Raw genomic sequence first — 21,278 nt, 5'->3', positions numbered from 1 at the left:
TTGTTTTTTACTTCCCTTAGACTTTGAGGGTTGAATAATATGTTTTTTTATTAATTTACATTATATTAAAATTTATTAATTCTTCACTGCATTACATTTAGTTAAATTTACCTAAACAATAATTTTAAACATTAAAATGCATTTGAAAAAGGTAAGGCTTTTTAACAGCTTTACTTTTATGTAACAAATATAGATATTGTGCGTAGTGCTGTGCTTTATTGATAATAAGAAACTTTACCTGACAACTCATTACCAAAGCAGGCCCTTACCGTAAGCGAATAAACTCTAAAATTCGTTACATAAAAGTGCTGCGATCAAAACGCTCGGCCTAACCTTTTTCTTTTGCCTGGATGTATATTTCCGTTCCTTCCACCTTTCATATTTCTATATAATCTAAGCATTACGTAGTTTCGATTCACATTACTAATAAAACTATTGACAGTTGGTCTTCCAATGACATACCTTGCCCAATCATTATGCAGTGTAGTTATTGGTGTTTTAAGTTGTGTGGACGTTGATTTCGAATTCAATGCATGCTTTTTTGATATGCTGCGCTATTTTGAACATCGAGTACTATGCCTTGCTGTCAAGAAGTTGACCTTCATATTGTTGGCCATCATTTTTATATCCATTCATTTTGTTTGTTATGTATTTTGGGCAGATGTATATTTTAACTTTGGCCATATACATGCATTTGTTTGAGTTCGATTCGGTGATTCAGTGAGCGCGTTGCTAACCAACAAGGCATAACGCGTCGCGGCTCCCGCGTCACTCCTGCACTTTTATTGGGCAAAAATGAGCGTCAACTTCTTAGATAGACGATTAAAATTTAACCGAGACTGCATTACCATTTAGACAGTAGTGGTAGCGATATTGCACACATTTTGGTCCGTGGACAAAAGAGCAGACGAAAAAAGAAGTTGATGTTCTTTTTTGTGGTTGCAGGAGTACGATGGGTCCGCTAGGGTGCGAATTGAGGAGGGGGAGAGAGGGTACCCGTGCATACACTGCGGCGCGGCGTTTCCCCACCAGAGCAAACTAACGAGGCACATACTAACCACGCACACACTCGACACTCTGAAGTATCGGGACGCTATACTTGGGCGGCCGCTGGGGTTGCCGATGCTGGGTCAGTTCGCGGACCCGCCTTACATGTCCATGCCCACTGAGGAGTCGCCTATAGACCTGGACATCGGGCCGATGGAGCCCGGGAACGTGGTGTTGTGCAAGTTCTGTGGCAAGAGTTTCCCGGATGTTTCGTCGTTAATAGCCCACCTACCGGTGCATACGGGCGACCGACCGTTCAAATGTGAATTTTGCGGAAAAGCGTTTAAGCTGAGGCATCATATGAAGGACCATTGTAGAGTGCATACTGGTAAGTTACTTACAAGTTTCTAAAGAATCTATATATTCATTTATATTCAACGTTTTGAGCGTCTGGGCGTCGCACGTTAATCATGCTCTCTAACGCCACAAAGCATACAACACTAAATTGTAATATAAAATATCTACAGGAGCTCAGAAGCCAAGTAATAGTACCTACATTAATTTAATATATATAACAACATAGTTGTAGAATTAATATGTAGTTCGGCCAGGTTGTACAGGTCTATTACAGTGCCATCCATAATGGCCGTGGTATAGTTGACGAAATATAATTTACACCGATTCGACATACAACTATTTTGAGAGATCGGTGCAAATTATATTCAACCATATCTGGGGTAACATGATTTGACGTCTTTTGCGCTCAAAACATTTAAGTACCTATCGCATTATTAATTTTTCAAATCTTAATTACAGGTGAAAGGCCATTTCGGTGTGTTTTGTGCGGGAAAACGTTCTCTCGGTCGACTATCTTGAAGGCGCACGAGAAAACCCACTATCCGAAGTACGCGCGAAAATTCCTGTCACCTAGTCCTGTAGATACCGAGGAGGAAAGCCCGCACCAATGAGTATGGGATGGCTATAGTGTACAATTGACGCGCGAGTGTATATTAACCAATAATATACATTATTATTGGACATAGTCAATGAGCGAGCAGTGGTAGAATTGAACAAATGGAGGACAATATGTTGTAATTTATTAAGAATGTGATTAAGCGCCGCAACTGTGATCTGAACGATATGAATAATATTTGATATTTCACTAATAGATAATTGTCACACAAAAGTGGTTACTTCTCCGTTTTCTTATTGAAGATGAGCGTTTGTTTTTCTCATTTCGTTTGCTTATGTTTTATAAGCGTTTGGAACGTTAGGTGCTTTCTTTACGCTTTAGGTAATATTGAAATCTCATCGTAGGATGAGTCTTGTAGACGGCATAGCCAAAGTTAGCTAGTGAAGTAAAACTTCTTTTTTTAATATTATTTGTTTTATATTTCAAAGATCAGTTTCATATGGAGAATGCGCTAATTATTCAGCTTCTTATTTTGAGAACGTTCCTTAAATGAGCTCTCATGTTTGGTTGCCATTTCAAAGCTTTTTAGTAACTACTAAACGAGGACTGTAAAATAATTAATTTAGAGCTGACGTAACCTTTAGAGACTTGCATTATTAAATTTATTACATATAAGTAGTTCATCTCTCAGAGTTGATTTGATAAACCAAATTAAAGATTGATAATGAGTGCTTTAATTATTATTATTAGAGACCATAGAACAATTGCACTCAATAAAATATAGTTTGTAATGATAAAAAAATTAGGGATATGAGATTTTTACTAATTTTATGTCTTTCGAAGTAAATGACGCACGCTCCCCTGAGGTAATTCAAAAGCAATATTACGACATATAAAATGTACATAACATATAGTTTGATAATATCGGATTTATAGGAAATTTATTAGAACGTAAAAATAATGCTTCAGTAGCTCCGTATATTTGGTAACTTGGGGAGGGTTGTGGATGTGTGATCCTGGGAATCAAAGCTTTAAACGCTGTTTCTGTTCTGTCCGAATATAGTCCATGCCTCTTCATCCCAACGGTTCACTCTTTCGGAAGTACCGTTATATGTTCTGGTTCCGCGAATTATATTGGCTACCATACGTGTCATGTTGAGATGTAAGAGGCATAGCCTGAATATATTAATATATATCAAATTTTCTATCTATTTTCATACTGCAGAACCATATTGTTTTATTGTACAGAAAGTTTCAAATGCTTTATTACTTAAATATAGTGAAAGTTGAATCGTTGATAATTTGGTTAGTTAAATATGAGATCAGCAGGGCCAGTTTAATTTTATTACAATTACAATAGGTACAGTACAATTTTTAAAATCTGTTATTACGAAGCATTTGAAACTTGTCTCACAACCACTGTGTTCAATAAATTCAACAGAGTCAAATACAGGGATATTTTATGGATTCATTTTAATTCACTTTTGTTTTTGACTACTGACTCAGTAGCCTAATGGTTTGCCGAAGTCTGTACAGAAGTTTATCAACCACAAACATAATAACTATTATTTAACCAATGATTTTTGAACTAAAGCTTTGATTTGGTACTGATTGGAAAGTTGGCTCACTTTAGTCGTAAGTTTTCTTGTTAATATTTAAACTTTTTGTTCTTTATTGCTTACGGTACTCCCTCGTTCATGCAGTTTTATTTATTTAAATTAAGACCTATTATCACTATTGTAAAAAAACGAATACATAATAGATATTAAACTAGTCGATAGATAAATACATACCCTTATAATGATTTTTTAAAATCCATGTGACCTAAGTACATGGGGACATATCATCATTTTAACTCAAAATCAAAGTGTTTTTGCACTTGTCTTAACATACGTAACTTGATTAATTTTTGTATTGTTGGACTAGTAGTATAAAATATATTAAATATCAGATTCTGTTTAAATGTAGGCGTTAAAGACCTCTTAACGTGTATAAGAGGATTAATAGCTGTTTATTTCGAAAAATATCAAATGAAAGTATTATAGTTAATTAGGGAAAGAACTGTGATATATAAAAAAGTAAGGACACCATCTGGGAGTTAAAATTTCGATCTCAGAATGTGATTTGAACCGTTTTCGCGTTTTGGACCTCAATGGTCGATGTAATTTTAAAAGGATATTTTGTGATTAAATCTATGATTTTAGTAACTCGTCTTTTAATTTTTTACTTATTGAGATTTATGAGATAAAATTAAGTACCTATCTAAATTAAGGTTTAGGCCTCTTCAAAACGATTTTATTATAATCATCATTTATAATATGCTAAATTAGCTTATAGAGAAAACAAATATTATTGAAAAACACGAACCTTACGTGTCTTTCCTACTTATAAAGATTTCTTTATTAGGCGTTTTGTAATAAAGGACTGAAGTGCTGCACAATACCTAAACGCCTATCATTCCGAAATTATTCCAGTGTGGGCAAAAATATTATTTTTATGCAATTGCCACCGATATTTCGTAGTTGTACTTATAATGTATTTGTTAAGTATACTGTCTTAAATATAATTATGATCAATGTCCTTATTTCTTTATGTTTGGGAGTACCGTTAGCAAATATTCATGCTTGTTTGATTCAATGGAATGTAAAGATACTAAAGATATTCTAATTGTATTGAAATTATGATGTGGTAGTGTTATAGGAGCTCTTCCAAATGCACGTGGTAAGGTTAATTAGGTATAGATTGCGCAGTAATTGTCTACGACACTTTGTTTTAATGGTTTGGTAAAACGTAAATGTGATTGTGCGCGTCTACGTTTAGGATCACTTATAAATAACTTTGAGTACATTCCACTTATACTTACTGTATGGTAAATTTTCAAGTTTGATTTCAGAGTATTTGTCGTTTGTGTTTAGTTGGCGCAGTCAGTAGGGGTGGTCCCATCATTTTACAAAACAAATCATACGAAATTTGTCTGTTTAAAAATTAAGATGTCTCTAATAATTATAGTATTTTTACATACTAAATCAGACTTACATTAAGAAAAAAATATGTGCGATTAAAAACATGAAACGACAAATAACCATTAATTAATGATTTCTTGTAAACATAAATTGTTCAATATCTGTGTTCAAAAGAGCAGTTTGAATTTTATGGACTCATTTAAAAGTAATTTTCCTTTATCTAAATTATTAGTGAATTTGCCATGCCATGAAGTGGTAAAATACAAAATTCAAAGTTTGTATTTAAATTTATAAAGTGTAAATGCATTTTAGAAATAGATTGGTAGATGCGCTACTTCCCGGAGCTAGAATGGTCAAAAATGTCTCAAAGGCAAGAAAATTGAAAAAAAAAAAATACACGAGAATGTTGCTATTTGAAAAGCTGCACTCTTTTTATTTTTCGGAGTCTAACGTTACCAAACTTTATAGTAATATGAAAACCTTGATTAATGTTCCTCTTCTTATTTTAAGAAAGATTAAATATTTACAATTTACATAAATAAATAATAGCAATAATATCAGTAATAATGAAGCGAATTTTCAAATTTGTACGAGTTTTTATCGAAATAGTTTAATAATAGAACAGAATACAGTTGAAAGGCTATTTTGTTTCCTAACTTTCAGAGGTACTATTTATTAATAATCAATTAATATTTATGAATGATAATATTAATAGAATTATATCTTTATGTATTGACGTTGTAAATAGGCAGTGTGATGAATGTTGTTAGTCAATTGTAACATACATAACGAGAACAATAGATTCTACGACCCCCAAGTGCAGTTATTCAAATTTTAACATGAAAATAATGTTGCCACGCCCTGCGATCACTCACGCCGTTAGCACAACTACATTTAATATACATATAGCATATGTATGTATATATGGTTACTTAGACGTTTTTCTTAAGTATTTACAGTGCATGATAACTAAACCACTAGCACGATCTCTTGTTTTCGAAATTAGATTTAATGTAGATTCATTTTATATCAAATTGTGACCACAGTTTTATATTTAGAGTGCCTCTTGCCTATACAAGACTTATATAAAGGCTGCAAATCACGGAATAATATATGTAGCGAATAAACTATAGTAAAAGTTGTACATTTTATGGTGAAAATTGTAACTTGAGTTATGATATGTAGCCAGCGGGGCGATGTAAGTATATTCGAGAGGCTTGGGTCGAGCATTCCCGAGTGGGCGATCTACGCAGCGCAGCGCCGGATCGCTTGACCACTCCGAGGATAGCGCATTCCAATCTTGTGATATTATTCGCCGAACAGCCAGGGGTACTTTCATACATACATTAACAATAGTTTTATTTAAACTAGCCTTTAGAATATACATTAAGTTTCGTCCACAAGAGTTGTGTAGGTATTTGTAGTGGGAGCGTTAATTGTTACTTTTAATTAACCTACCATTTTTAAGTGGCATACCTAAATATAGAACTTAATTGCAATTTTTATAAGTTCCTGTAGGTTTATTGTATATTGTACAATTTGTTTTAATAATAATGTGTTTAATATAAATGATTTAGATTTAAATTGTGACTATATGTTAGCGTAATATTTAAAACAGCATAAGTTACAAGAGTAAGTCCCGAGTAAGTGTCTATGCAAGACAGGCGTGACAAATATATATACATATACATGTACGTCAAAAAGATGAATATTCTAGAACTTGTAATTGTATTGTACCCCACTACATAATTCCGAAAAATTGTATGCCTAATTTTAGAATGTCGAATTATATCATTCCGATTTTTAAATGCTCGACCCATCAAAATTCCGACTGTCGTAATTACGAATGATGAAAATCACGAAGATTTATATTTCCGAAAAGCCGAAAAGCCGAATTTTGTAAATTCCGAACCACATAATTCCGATTATAACAATTCCGACGGTGACAAACACCGAATTTAAGAATAACGATTTTTGAAATCACGATTTCCGAATTGCCATTATTCCGAAATTTTAAATTCCGAACCACATAATGCCGATTAAAACAATTCCGACAGTGCCAAATGCCGAATTTAACATTTACTATGTTTGAAATCACGAATTCCAAATTGCCATTATTCCGAAATTTTTAATTCCGATTTGACGTGATTTATATTTTAAATATCCCAATTTTGTAATCTCAGAATAACGATACTCCTAATTTATTGTTAAATACATGAAGGTACCTACGTCGTTAAAGTTTCAACCTAACCCACTTTTGGCAACAGTTCGTTTTCTTGGGGGTCGCAGTTCTAACCTAACCTAACTCACTTCTGGCAACGGTTCGTTTACTTGGGGTCGCAGTTCTAACCTAACCTAACCCACTTCTGACAACAGTTCGTTTTCTTGGGAGTTGCAGTTCTAACCTAACCTAACCTAACCCACTTCTCGTAAGACTTCGTTTACTTTTTTCATTTTTCCTACCTTACAAAAGACTGAATTTCTGAATACCGAATTACTAAAACGTGAGTCTTCATTTGAATATCACGAATTTCATTTTTCCGACCTTACAAAAGACCGAGTTTCTGAATACCGAATTATTTTATCTCCGATCGGACAATGATTTTTCGAAATTTAAGAATTCGGAAAAAAGTATTTTCGGAAAAGTGTAAATTTGGAACATTAAGTTTTCGGTCAAATGACAATCGGATTTTAAGTTTTCGGAAATAGCACATTCGTGATTATCTTCCATCGTGTTTTTAATAATCGTAATTTTAATATTTCGGACGTATAAAAATCGGGATTATGAAAATCGTGGTTATAAAAATCGGAAAAACATATTTCGGAATATTTGGGTGTTCCCCATTGAGTGTACCAGTAACTTTGCTGTTTTGCAAATTACGCTATCAACCATTTTTATTCAGCACAAGTTCAAATAATGTAGGTCCACTTAATTTATAGAATTGTTTCTTCACCGAGAAATCGATGGATTTTATTTAACAATCATTGTTGACATTGTAGATTAGAGAAAATCTGTTTTGCCTTTTAACAATATTATCTATTGATAGTTCATAATGTTGTAACAGAAAGCTGAATTTTGTTAAATATATATTGCAGCAATCATAGTTACAGAATATCAAAAAGATCGAGGATCAAATTGGTGTAATGTTTCGTCAATTGTGCAACAGTCTTAAAAGACCCTATGCTGTTGATCTTTGTAACTTTTGAAACAAATATAAGCATATCATAGCTGTAAAAATACAATTTTGACAAATAAAAGCTCTACAATCATTACAAAACTAGTCTTTTGTTTCTAATCCATCTAGAATGTTTATTACGAGGTACGTTTTTTTTTTACTATAACTTCAATGGTAATACTATATCGCTAGACTTTTTAAGACTAATAAGAAATATTTTATTTTACAGATGTGTCTGGACATGACATGCAGTTCACCCAGTATTCCGAGTCCTATTCCACCGCGAAGCCCTACCGCTCTACCGATCTGGTCGCCGTTACTGGCATTACAAGCGTGCCGCTTACGCAGGTATCTTAGCGATGACTGTATGACTTACCAAAACAGGCACCTCCTTCACTCGGAGAGACGCCGGTGTGGAGTTTGCCTCGCCTCATTTCCCTCCACGTGGCTCCTGGAGCGCCACGCCGCCCTGCAGCACGCATCGCAGACCTCTTGCGACGATAAACCATTTGTCTGCGAACAATGTGGACAAAGTTACAGATATAGGTCCGCTTATGTCAAACACAGAGAGCAAAATCACCGAGCCAGGTTACCGGCTGACAAACTATTCACCTGTGATGTCTGTGGAATGCAGTTTCGCTATCTCAAGTCATTCAAAAAACATCGTTTGAACCATACTTTAGAGCGACTTCACACTAAGAACACCGATCAGAGTGACAGTTTAAATCAAGTTTCTAGCACAAACGAGGCTTTGTTAGGTCGCTGTGGTGAAATGGACCTTTCTATTAAAAAGAAAAACAGACCTGAAAACACCAGAAGCCCCCCGATCGAAGTTCACGATGAACAAGACAGTACCGTTGACTCGAACGGCCCATCAGACTCCATAGTGACAGTTGACGATTCGACTGACTGCAGGAACTCGAGTGCCGAAAGTGAGAGCAAACGAGACGGCACTCCCTCGGAAGAGAGAAGGCGCGTTCCTGTCTCATTTGCCAGCGTTAGTTCAATCGCAGATAGTTCAGAGAGCGAGTCTCGAGCTGATAGCAAGCACGATAGCGCGAGTCCACATTCGGGCATTATGGGATTCTTGCAAAATGACGATAGGCAACGAGATAGGGAGAGGAGATTTGCATGCCCGTTTTGCGGGAAATGCGTTAGGTCCAAAGAGAATTTAAAGTTGCACGTGAGGAAGCACACCGGGGAGCGACCGTTCGTGTGTTTGTTCTGCGGGCGCGCGTTCGGGGGCAAGAGCGACCTGACTCGGCACCTCCGTATTCACACCGGTGAGAGGCCGTACCACTGCGAGGCCTGCGGTAAGTGCTTCGCGCGGGCCGACTACCTGTCCAAGCACTTGACCACTCACGTGCACAACGCGCGCTGATCCGCCGCATCCGACGCCTCTGCGCCGACCGCGCCGTCCTCCGTTCAATATTCGCATACGTCTATATTTATTGACCGAGTCATATTATAACATTAAATCGGAATATTTTTTAAAACATTTTTAAACTTTACACGATATTAAGCAGGTTTTATTAATAGTTCACAGGACTGTTTTTATTTTAGAGTTGTTTACGGATAAGTAGTTAATTGAGTATTTTTTGATAATTATCTAAGAGGATACACGTTGGAACGTCAGATGACAAGAAGTGGTTGCACAAGAATAGGTAATACACCGTTGATCGATTATACGCCTTACAGACTTAGGTATTAACCTACCCACCAGTTTGGCACTGACATAAACGCTAGCGTGAATGTAACTTACTTTCTAAGCATCTCGCTCGTACTGGCATATTAATGCGAGCGAGATATATAGAAATTAAATTACGTAGGCGTTAACGTATAATATGTCAGTGTTGACACTGTCAGTGACTCGTGGTACGGGTACTAGACTTTGACGATATTAATGATTTACGTGTCAGTGTCAGAATAATAGTTTGTTTGTGTGAGTTTGTAATACGATATTGCGTTAATTTCACTTAATATTTCTTGCATTAATAGTATTCTTCTACCACACATAAACTTACTTCTACCCCGTTACCCATATGTTAAAGAGAATAGTTGCTTGCACTAAAAATTCAAGGAATGTAAATTAACCTAGATTATTTTTAACTCATCTTTAATTTAGCTTTGTGGTAATTCTTAGGTACTTGGATGTGCAACGGTATCGATAGGTACCTACTCGGTACACATTAATGAAAGAAAGAGCGAAGCTCACCGTCCCATGTATCTAACTCTTACGACGGAAAAGGATAACTACAAATATTTAATAAAATTACCTACGTCTTAATTACTTAGGTTTAGTATAATTTCACAAGTCAACCAGTTAGGGTGTAAGGGTAATTTTATTTCTTTGACGCAGCACATTATTCAGATCGGATTTGTTTATGTGTGATGTTTTCGTATCCGTTGCAGAGTGATCTAATGCAATACAAACGGGTGATAATGTTATTATACGAATACGTAATTAATATATTATTTTATTCAATACGACAACGCCACTTATGTTTCTGTTAAGGAAGTGCTTCACATAGTTTCTTTTGCCATATTTTTATATGTCACTGTAATTTTAAGATTGAAGTAACTCATTCCATTGAAGAGTAGGTATCTAGAAAATTGTTAGTTGCGATGATAGATACATAAGTAGGAGAATGCAAAAGCTGTGATTTGTATGATTAAGACCAGTCAACCAGTTTAGGACATCGAAAAAGTTTTGTATAATTTAAATATGATATAAGGAAATAATTTTAAAGAGCGTTTAAATAAGTAAAGCTAGGTTTAAGAAATCTCTCTGTGCCAAAATATTTACCTCATACAAATAAACAGTGAATTATATTATAAAGAATGTAATGCCGTGCTACCTATATTAATATTAAATGCAAGTGACGAAATCACTTATTTTTTTTATTAATATGTGCATGCCTGACGGATCTGGTTTGATTTTATAGATAATAATATGTACAATTTATACAATTAGTTCAAAGTATAGCATTTTTACTTATTCTATGTATTTACTACATGAAATAAAACCACTTTTTCGTCCAGTCGAACCATAATCTCCTACATTAGGTAAGGAGTTGGCGACTCTAAATAAGTTACTGTGTTTTAGTACAAACATACTGGCCTGCATTTTCACTGCAATATTATGCTAACACGCGACATTAGTCGCTCTTGGACGACGTCAACTGCCGCAAATGTGATAATTTTTGTTGTTATTCTCAAAAAGGAGATTGGGTGGAAAATAAAGGGTTGTTCTTTCAATCTATTTACACTGCATTAAGCAAGTGAGTTTTTAACCTGTTATACATGCACACGAGAACACATTAGAAGTAACGGATAAAATTGCATACATTGAAATAATTAAAGAAATGCTCAATTTTCTTTACAACCTCCTTTTCAACTAGATTCCAAAGTAACTATACAGTGTCAATTATGTACATTATATAGAATAAGTGATTTAATACCGGCATTTTAAAAATAAGTAATTTTTATTAATTGCTATTTGCGGGCCAGTATTTTTCTGAGAATGATGCAATAGTCATTGTAAAATAGTTGTCATAATCTACATTTTAAGTATATTGTATTTTATGATAATAACAGCCAATGCAACGAAGTTGAAAGAAACGGGAAACAATATAATTTAATTCATGATTTTCAATCGTATAATGTATAGCTTCCGTTTGATAATTGTTAATTTATATGAAAGATACACTTGAATAGGATGTACTGTTATATTATAGTTATTTAAGTTTGCCAGAGGGATTTAATATGTAATATTTAGGTAGGTAGTCGAAAACTTCTAAGTAGGTATAAACGAGAAGCAATACTCTGAATTTTTATTTTTAATACTCTTTACAGAAGGAATAAGTTGACTGGTCAATATTAGGACACGTGCACTATTTTTGTGAGATTAATAGAATGAGAAGAAATGCACTACACCAACGACTTGCACTTTGATATTGTTGATCAGTTTTCGTGTTTTTTCTGTAAATATTGAAGTTTTTCAACAATACCATCGAAATAAACAATGAAATACCATGTATAGGTAACTAATGAAAACAAAATGTGTATAATGTAGATATTTGCCATTACGTCAAATCTAAACAATATGATATATTAATATTCAAAATTGATGTTGACTGTTTTTATAATTATATGATCGGTAGTTACTTGATGTTGTGGTGTAATTAGTGTCTTATAGGTATAAGGTTATTAACCACTCACATTTGCTCTCGGCGTTGCTGTAATAATCTTTGATAGAACCCCCATTGTTGCCAGTTTTATACTATATGTAAGTAGGTATCCATTTTGATATTCCATAGATGAACATCAAGTCAACGCTTCGGCAATTATGAGTGGTTCATTATTTTGAACTCTCTTAGTGTTAACTATTGGTGTGGTATTCTTTATATTTGTTCATGTAATATAAATATCTCTAATATAAATAATTTTAAATCAGATTCATAATTATACTCAGCACTGCAGAGGATTGTAAATATGCGAGTACTAACCAGGACAAATGTGATAAACTAGAATGTAAGGGTTCTCTTTTGTTTAGTTTTATAATTATTGTGAGGAAGGTTTTACCATTTTAATTTCAAAATATAAATTTATTACATATCTTCTCACAACATTTGCGTTGTTTCAAACGTGGAAAGTTTTGTTATTTGGCATATTTTAACTTCAGAGTTAGTGTTTTATCTAAATGGGCATTATTTATTTTATACGTTTTGGAAGGACTTCTAGGTGGAACTTTTGGAAACCTACCTCAACTCCTACCAAAGGCTGGCCCTAACCGTATACTAAAGTAAGGTTTGGTCTCGGAAATCGGTTAAATAATAGGTACCGTGACGCACAATTTAACCACAGAAAATCGTTATATCTCCGTCCAATCTAAATAACTATCAGTGTCTTTAATTTTTAATCATGGACAAAAGTATGTTATTTATAATAGCATGACCATTAACTGCAAACTTTGCTAGTTTTCTAATGATTTTTAAATAGTTTGTTGTTGGTAAAGCACGTTAATAATCTAGGAATACCATGTGACGAAATAGCGACTTATCGAATGAGACGCTTTGGTAGAAGTCCATTATATAAGGGCTCTCTTCGTAGGCATTAAATCGTTAATAGCGAGGAGGGGGAGGGGTGATGATTGTGATATTAATTTAAGTCCCAACAGTGGCCGAGATATGTCTCCAGCGTACGCGATTCAACGAAGACCGATTCTAGACTGATTTTTGGGTAGAAGAAAAGTAGGCCAGAAGTTTCGCCGTTTGTAAAATCGTAGCGAATTAAAATTTAATACAGATTGATTTTAAAGTTTTAAAAGCCAAAACAATGCAATAGTTCACGATATCAAAACAATAAGAGAGTTTACCTACTTAAGTTTTAAACATAACATATACAGAATTTTTTATATACCAATCTTAAATTATTTTTCAGATGTATTGATTTTTATACGTCTCCATATACAACGTTGAATAGAGGTAAGTGTAGGTATCGTAGATGGGTCTATTAACCGCGTGGTGCTACAATGTGTAATGATATGTGATAGAAACTGTTCTACAGAGACATTTTATTTATTGAAGCTTCCATAGGTAATTAAATTATAAACTACTTACATAAAATACTGAAAACAGCATCAGCAATAATTTTGTTTAGATGTTATCACATAAGGGTTTTTTTGGAACAGTATTTTTAAAAGTATCTTGTGTCTCTAAGAAGTCTAAGAATCAACGTATTCAATATTGTAAGAATGTGTTGGTGTATATGGTGCTTAGCCATTTGGATAGAAAAATAGATTACGCAATTTGGTCGTCGTGCCGTACTGCACCTTGGAAGCTAACAGGTTATATGTATTGGTTAAATGTAAAGGACATTCGACCTATAGCTCCCAAGGCGCAACTAGGAAGATTGATGCTAGACGGGGCGAGCCGAGGCGAATTGTTTCAAATTTTTTCCGCATTCGCGGTAAATGTGCAGATATAAGTTCGTCGTATAAGGCAGAACCTGCCTGATAAGTAGCTAGTAAAATTTCAATAGCAACCATTTGTCAATAGGCAACAATAGTTTATTGAAGTACGTATTTTATTGTATGTTGATTATTATAGGACCTTATCAACAATTTACTGACTTACTAGGTCCCCTTATTTCGCTTTCGTATGGATTATACATTTACTTCGAAGTCGAAAAAACACTAAAATATTTATTTTCTCCCTTAACCCATTAGCGCCCATTGTACCCACTTAGGTACACCTGGGTTACGGTGTTAGATTCGATTTCTACTTTAACTACCTAACAGCAATTAAAAAAAATGGTGGTTTCCAAAAAGTGGGTGTAGGCGCTAATGGGTTAGAGCGATAATAAAGTGAAATGATTAATGTTTACGTAAAACGGGATAAAAAATTTATGTAGTTTGAGTTATGATTATAATTATTTCAGACAATCTGTGGCCTGTTTTATATTATTATACAGCCAGAAGCAATAAAAATGTTACACTTAACAAACATAAATAATGTTCATACAAAGTGAACTCGTTCTTATTGCTTTTGAGTGTAGATTTATTTTTATTTTGTTATAAACAAGTAGTCGTTAGTAAGAACTTGCTGTTTTGTAAATTAATATATTTTAATTTTTTATTTTTACCTCGTCAATTTTCAGATAATATTATTATTGTTAAAGGTGTCATGTTTTTTTTTATATTTGTAAGATGATTGATAACCCAACAATGTTAAAACTTTTCTTTAACACAATGACAGCCGATAAAATAGTCCAGTTAATTTGTGTATCTTGTCCATTGTCCAAATTAACTTAGGCATAGTTCCATATTTTGGATGTGTATTATATCTACGATCTAAATTAAAAGCTATTGTGTATATTATTTCATTCAATATTGATGTGCAAAATTATAGTAAATGTCTTGGATCTCTAAAAATAAGAAAAAAAAAGACAAAAATACTTTACAAAATTTCTAAATGTGCAATAAATGTGTGTTGTAGTGTTACCATTAGGCATAAAATTTTCAGCGACAAAAACATTTTTACTGGAACACGCATATGGCAATTTGTGTGTTCAACATGTATTTGATCTCATTATTAAATTAGTAAATATGTTTTTGTGGCACAATAAATTGAATATTTGGCACTTTAAAAAAGGCACATTTTCCTAAAATAATTGAAAAACGGTTTGAAAACGTGTTGAAAATGGATTTGTTGGTAATTAATTTCATAATGAAATATATTTGTTTCATTAATTGAAACGTCTTTTATTTTTATTATCACCCAATTCCATCAATACCTACAAGGTAATAACTAGACAACTCATACTAGTTATACAAAGGTAAAAAAGTAGTACCTAAAGCCCCTCTTTCTATGTAGTGTAGTTAAGTAGTGAGATTTGTGGATAGACAATCCTGGTTTGAAATTGTAATCAGTATTTTGCGCCATGAATTGTTGTTTTGACAACAAACCATAAAAGCGGAACATGACCATGAATTTTACGGAGCTTATGACGTTTTGGTAGGGTTGAAAAAAGTAGGAAAAATTTTCCGTTTTTTTCTTAAAGCCATGTTTTTTTTTTAAATTTTATTAGAAAAAATTAACAATGTCACTTAGTGTCTAGATTTTTCCGCTAAAAACTGAAAAATACGGAAATAAACTAAAATTTCAAAACGTTCCGAAAACAAACGGTTTGCTTTTTTAGGGTTCCGTACCCAAAGGGTAAAAACAGGACCCTATTACTAAGACTCCGCTGTCTGTCTGTCGCTGTCTGTCTATCTGCCTGTCCGTCTGTCACCAGGCTGTATCTCATGAACCGTGATATATACTTAATTGAAATTTTCACAGATGATGTATTTCTGTTGCCGCTATAACAACAAATACTAAAAACAGAATAAAATAAATATTTAAGTGGGGCTCGCATACAACAAACATGTTTTCCCCTCACTAGCTCGGAAAGTTGTCGTTTATCCTTCAATACAAGCGGGGAAAAACGCGTTTTATCCACTAGTGGGGAAAGTAATTTGACCTTGGATGAAGCGTGTTTAAGTAGCTTGACAGATAACAAAACGTAAAACGCTCATGATAATGGTACGTTCGATATTAATTATCATTAAATAAATGGTTTGAGAATCTAATAAAAAATACCAAATTTAGCTTTATTTAATGATTTTAAGTCATAAACCTTAAAATTCCATAAGAAACGTTTGTTTTTTTTTATAATGATGTTAAATATAATTCTGAACGCACAAGTTGAGTCGATGCAATTTCAAAACGCATCGTTGACATTTCATACATCAGAAATGTCAACATTGTCAACAATTTTTTTACTTAAAACCTTTTCTCACCGACTCGCGTATAAATACACAACTTCCAGAGTTTTCTGTTATAATATCGTAAAGAAATTAGTGATTCCAGTGATGAAGATGATCTAACGTGCGGATGTTGCACTTTCCTCGCTATAGTGAGGTGAAAAGTTTTGTGTTACACACGGGCGCAAATGTATTTTACTTCTCGTGTGTTGAAACACTCGCTACGCTCAGGATTCTATTTTAGAACCACTCGCTTCGCTCGTGGTTCACCTATAGAATCCTTTCGCTTGCTCGTGTTTCAATTCTACACTCGCGGGTAAAATACAACTTTGCACCCTTGTATAACAAATAACTATTTTTTTTGCCATTTATTGCGTAATGGTACGGAACCTTTCGTGCGCGAGTCCGACTCGCACTTGGCCGGTTTTTCGAGAATTTTCAACCGGGTTGAAAAAAACCCGTTTTTTTCCGGAAGAATTCACGTTTTTTTCTGAAAGCCATGTTTTTTTTCAGTTTTATTAAAATTGAAAAAAAAAAACTGAAAAAAAAACGGAAAAAACTAAAATTTCAAAAAGTCCTGAAAAAAAAAACGATTTGATTTTTTTCGAGGATTTTTCAACCCTACGTTTTGATCGCGTGGTACAGGTTGTGATTACGACAATTTCATTGTTTGGTATGTCGTCTCTATAGTAATAATAACTCAATGACTGATACTCGTGTATGGTCAATTAATCATCATTGGTATTGATTTATCTATGGCCGAGATGGTGATGGAGTATTAAATGATAAACAACGGGGATTTACAAGGTTAGAGAAAAATAGTCTAATTGGTAAAAAAATGAAAGGATTAATTATCTAGAACTAATTGATTGAAACATAACTTTCTCCTTCTCGTCTGGCTCTTTTCCGTCATCTTGGAAACTTGCCCATGTGGTCCCTTTGCCAAAAGTTTCCAATCCTACATCTTTATCACAGTACCGCCCTATTTCTATTCTTCGAATCCTCTCTAAAATAATTGAACATTTTGTCAACAAACTTCTCTCTTCTTTTCTTACTAGATATAACCTCTGGAATCCCTTTCAGTCTGGTTTCCGCCACGGGCATAGTTTGGTACTGTTTCAGCTTTAGTCAAGGTAACCGATGATATCCGATTTAATATAGAAAAAAAGGAGCTGACGGCTTGGTTCTCTTGGACTTCAGTAGTGCATTCAACTCCGTGGATTTAGATGTACCTACTTCTCGCTATTCTACGAAATTACATTCTGTCCCCCTTAACTCTTTCTTGGTTTCGTGGTTACCTATTTGGAAGGCGCCAGCGGGCTGTGGTCGAGGATACTGTTTCCTCATGGATTGAACTAACCGCGGGGTCCCTCAAGGTGGAGTGCTTTCCCCTTTAGTTTTCTCCTTATTTATAGATGGGATCACGAAATTACTTGTCTCCTCATATCACATGCATTGTCATCGATCTAACTGAGGAACTTTACTGCTTGGCAAGCTGGAACGTTTGCAAAATGTGTGCATTAGATATATCTTTGACCTGCGTAAATTAGACCACATTTCATTTTTCCGCTCCCAGCTCAAGGGGCTGCCTATCTATCGCCATAGAGACATCCATGTACTCACCCTTCTCTTCAATGTCCTGTTTTCGCCCTCTTCCCCTCCTTATCTCTCGAAGAGATTTAAATATTTAGCAGACGCCAGCGGGCACCGACTCCGTTCCAGTGCGAATCTCTCTGTGCATTACACCTCACAAACACCGTTCCTATGACAAGTCCGTCACGTTTTAAGTACTCTGTCAAATGAAGGAATTCTATACCATATTCTCTTTGACAGTGTCAATGGGTCGCATCGCTGAAGGCGAATTTAAAAAAGTTATGGCTATCAGGCGAAACTTAATTTAAAGGATGTGTGCGGTAGGTATTGTAGTTTTTGTAAATATGTAATATGTATTATAGAATATGTATTAAGTTGTATTTATATGTATATATTTGTTGTAGGTCATATATCGTTGTATTATGTATAGTGTAGTTTATTATAAGTAAACTACATACTTTTTCGTTTTTTTGCGCCGTATGTACAGTACGGATGTCTACCGTCTCCAATTATCCCTCAATTGCTCAAAGCTTAACTGGAAGAGATCTCTTAAAGGGATAAGTTCGCCTTTGTACTAATGACGAATGTTATTTTTCCTGTTTTGTTTTGATTATTGTACAATAAAGTGTTTTACTACTACTACTAGGTACTGAATTTCATACCATTGGAGGAGGGCTTTAAATAAATTTCCATAGGGATATGATGTATTTAGGCTCTTCATGTCGACTATATCGAAATAGTATTTTATGAAACCGTTGTTTAAGAGAGGTCAAAAAAGGCGAGTGGCGTGAGTAACAATTTGAGGCGAAGCCGAAAACTGTTAATAAAGACGCCACGAGTATTTTTTGACTGAGTTAAACAACGTTGCATACAATACTTTTTCTACGACCAAGCAATTACTTTGAAATAAAATTGTAAATTCAACATATTTTTCATGTCATCTAGTGGACTTCTACCATGGTATAATAATATACTCCGCCTGGTTACTCTATTCAGAGACTCGCGAACCACGTGACTGACACAAGCCTACGTCATCGTGAACCTGTGAACCATGATGACGTAGGCTTGTGTCAGTCACGTGGTTCGCGAGTCTCGGAAGAGAGTACCAGGCGGAGTATATTATTATACCATCATGGTATCTACCTATTTTAAATAGTATAATCTGAGACACTTCTGTTGAAGGATTGAAACAAATGAAATTAAAAAACGTCTATGGTTCACTTATTTGTCAGAGATGACATTTAAAATAAAGTTGGCAACAATGTATTTCATACAATATTTTGTAAGTGGTCATTACACGAAGCATACACGAAGTACGAAAAGTGCCAAAAAGATACTGCGTGTATGCACTAAAGACTAGAAATATATAAAGAATAGAATAGACTAACGACTTGTCTTGACAACTATAAGGTAGGGTTTTAAAGATGTTTTCACATCACCTATTCGAAAAAGGAACTTTTCTTCCCTGCTAGGAGGGATCAAAGTGGCACTTTTCTGTTCAAGGACATTTTGTTGCCAGTATGAAATATTGACACAAAGACATACGAAATTAGTATGCAGATAATCGATTACAATTTCTTTATAATCGATTACGTGCATACAATTTTTCTAACAAATAATATTTTGTTGTAATTGTAAACAAAAAATGTAATTATGTAATTAACGTATTTTAAATTAATTAATATCATATTTAAATTAAGTAAATTAATTAATTAGCGTAATATTTCCAAAGAAACGTAAAAAAACTTTAGTTTAATAATTTAATTTTCATTTTGACATTTTAGGTCTCCTTAAACGCAGCCATACTTGTCTATGCAATTTAAAAAGTTTATATTTATAAAAAAAATTACAAATATTTCACAAAGCATTATGCGGTTCTGTATTCTGTATAAATTTGTAAATACTTAGTTTAAATCAATAATAATAGGCCTTTTCATCTGTGTCAGATGTTTTAAGCAGCATCCCGGTAACGACAATAATAATAATAAATATAAGTGATATCAGTCTTCATAGTGTTCTTCGGAAGATTTGGTTCAAAGGGCTAAGAGCTAATTTGTTATCAGAAAAATCTACAAAAATAATGTACTTGATTTTCATTGTATCATTTTAGTTGTTTGCTGCTGTTTTTGAAAAGATATTAGGTACATAATTATGAGCTGTAGGTACTTTTAATTTGTCACTACAGTCACGTCTGAAAATATCGATACGGACAAAGTGCCAGAAGTATGTACCTATACTAAGGTCGTGTACACATATTTTTGGCACTTTGTTCGTATCGATCTTCGCTTAAAATAATAATGTTTTGAAACCTAATGTTAGTATGTAATTTCCTCATAGGTGATGTGAAAAGCAGTATGTGTCACATGGTAGCAAAATTATTTTCACCTTGGGCGTTAACACTTGAATCCCTCACTACGCTCAGGATTCTATGTTAGAATCCCTCGCTACGCTCAGGATTCTATTATATAATCCTTCGCTTCGTTTAGGATTCAATTGTACGCCCTCGCCGTAAATATGTCATTTTGCTCCCTTGTGACACAATCTACTATTGTACGACCCTTTATATGACAAATAAAAGTACGGGAGTAGAAAAACAAATTAAACACGCACAATCACAATAATAATATATTAGCCCATGTTGATGTGACAAGTCGATTACCTTGTTTTTTGTTTTCTGTCCCGTGAGCCGGCTGAAAAGATTGTTAGAAAAAATCCTGTTACAACTACTTCATACCTGGTTATAATAATACTTATTAGTAGGGGAAGGTGGGGCGGATTTGTACACTGGGGGGCTTCGTACAGTGGTCATAATATAACTCGACTACTATCCAACATGATGAAGCATTGATATTTATATTTTATACGAGACTGCTGCTCATATGCATAGGCTATATACTCTCCATAAGTTATGGTGTTTTGGTATTTTAATTGTATTTAAAACTACCCTCGTTTTGCCATTTGTGACGTTTAGAATACCTACAAAATGTCTCCACTTTTTGTCTATATTCTACTAAGTTTAGGTATAAATATATACTCTTGCCTATTCCGATCACTGCTAATTAGTCACAGTTAGCGTTAGCGTTTCGTTTCTATTCTGATTTTCCGTTTGCTTTAAATAACAATAAATATGTTTCTGCATTTCTTAAGTCCACCAACTACCAAGTCAATGTCGGTTGTAAAACGAACTATCGATTTCTATGAAATACTTGTAATAGCCATGGGTACTTGTACTTCCATATAGTGATTGAAAATTTTCATTGTCATTAGTCTTTTAAAGAGCTTGCCTCCACCACCCTATCGGGATTATTGATATATCCTTGACCTAGTTTAAGGAGAGC

The 21,278-nt window shown here is 34.2% G+C and overlaps 2 protein-coding genes across 5 annotated transcripts in view; both read left to right on the top strand.

Annotated features, from left to right (window-relative positions):
- LOC134743534 (protein jim lovell-like) overlaps positions 1-15,291 on the top strand; it is a 73,890-nt gene extending 58,599 nt beyond the window's left edge. For 3 of the 4 annotated variants that reach the window (XM_063677025.1, XM_063677026.1, XM_063677024.1), the window contains exon 7: positions 8,269-15,291. In XM_063677025.1, coding sequence (XP_063533095.1) covers positions 8,269-9,420 — 1,152 coding nt within the window. In that variant the 3' untranslated portion in view covers positions 9,421-15,291. Of the gene's footprint in view, positions 1-945; positions 1,376-1,803; positions 8,142-8,268 lie in introns of those variants that run through there. The other variant, XM_063677027.1, reaches the window with a different exon arrangement.
- The window catches only part of LOC134743532 (serine protease nudel), a 335,679-nt gene that overhangs the window by 119,559 nt on the left and 194,842 nt on the right, over positions 1-21,278 (top strand). The gene's annotated exons all lie outside the window — the stretch shown is intronic.

Source organism: Cydia strobilella, chromosome 8 (genome assembly GCF_947568885.1).
Source record: "Cydia strobilella chromosome 8, ilCydStro3.1, whole genome shotgun sequence".
NCBI lineage: Eukaryota > Metazoa > Arthropoda > Insecta > Lepidoptera > Tortricidae > Cydia > Cydia strobilella.
Note: the sequence above shows the minus strand (reverse complement) of the source record. Positions and strands in the feature narration are given on the sequence as shown.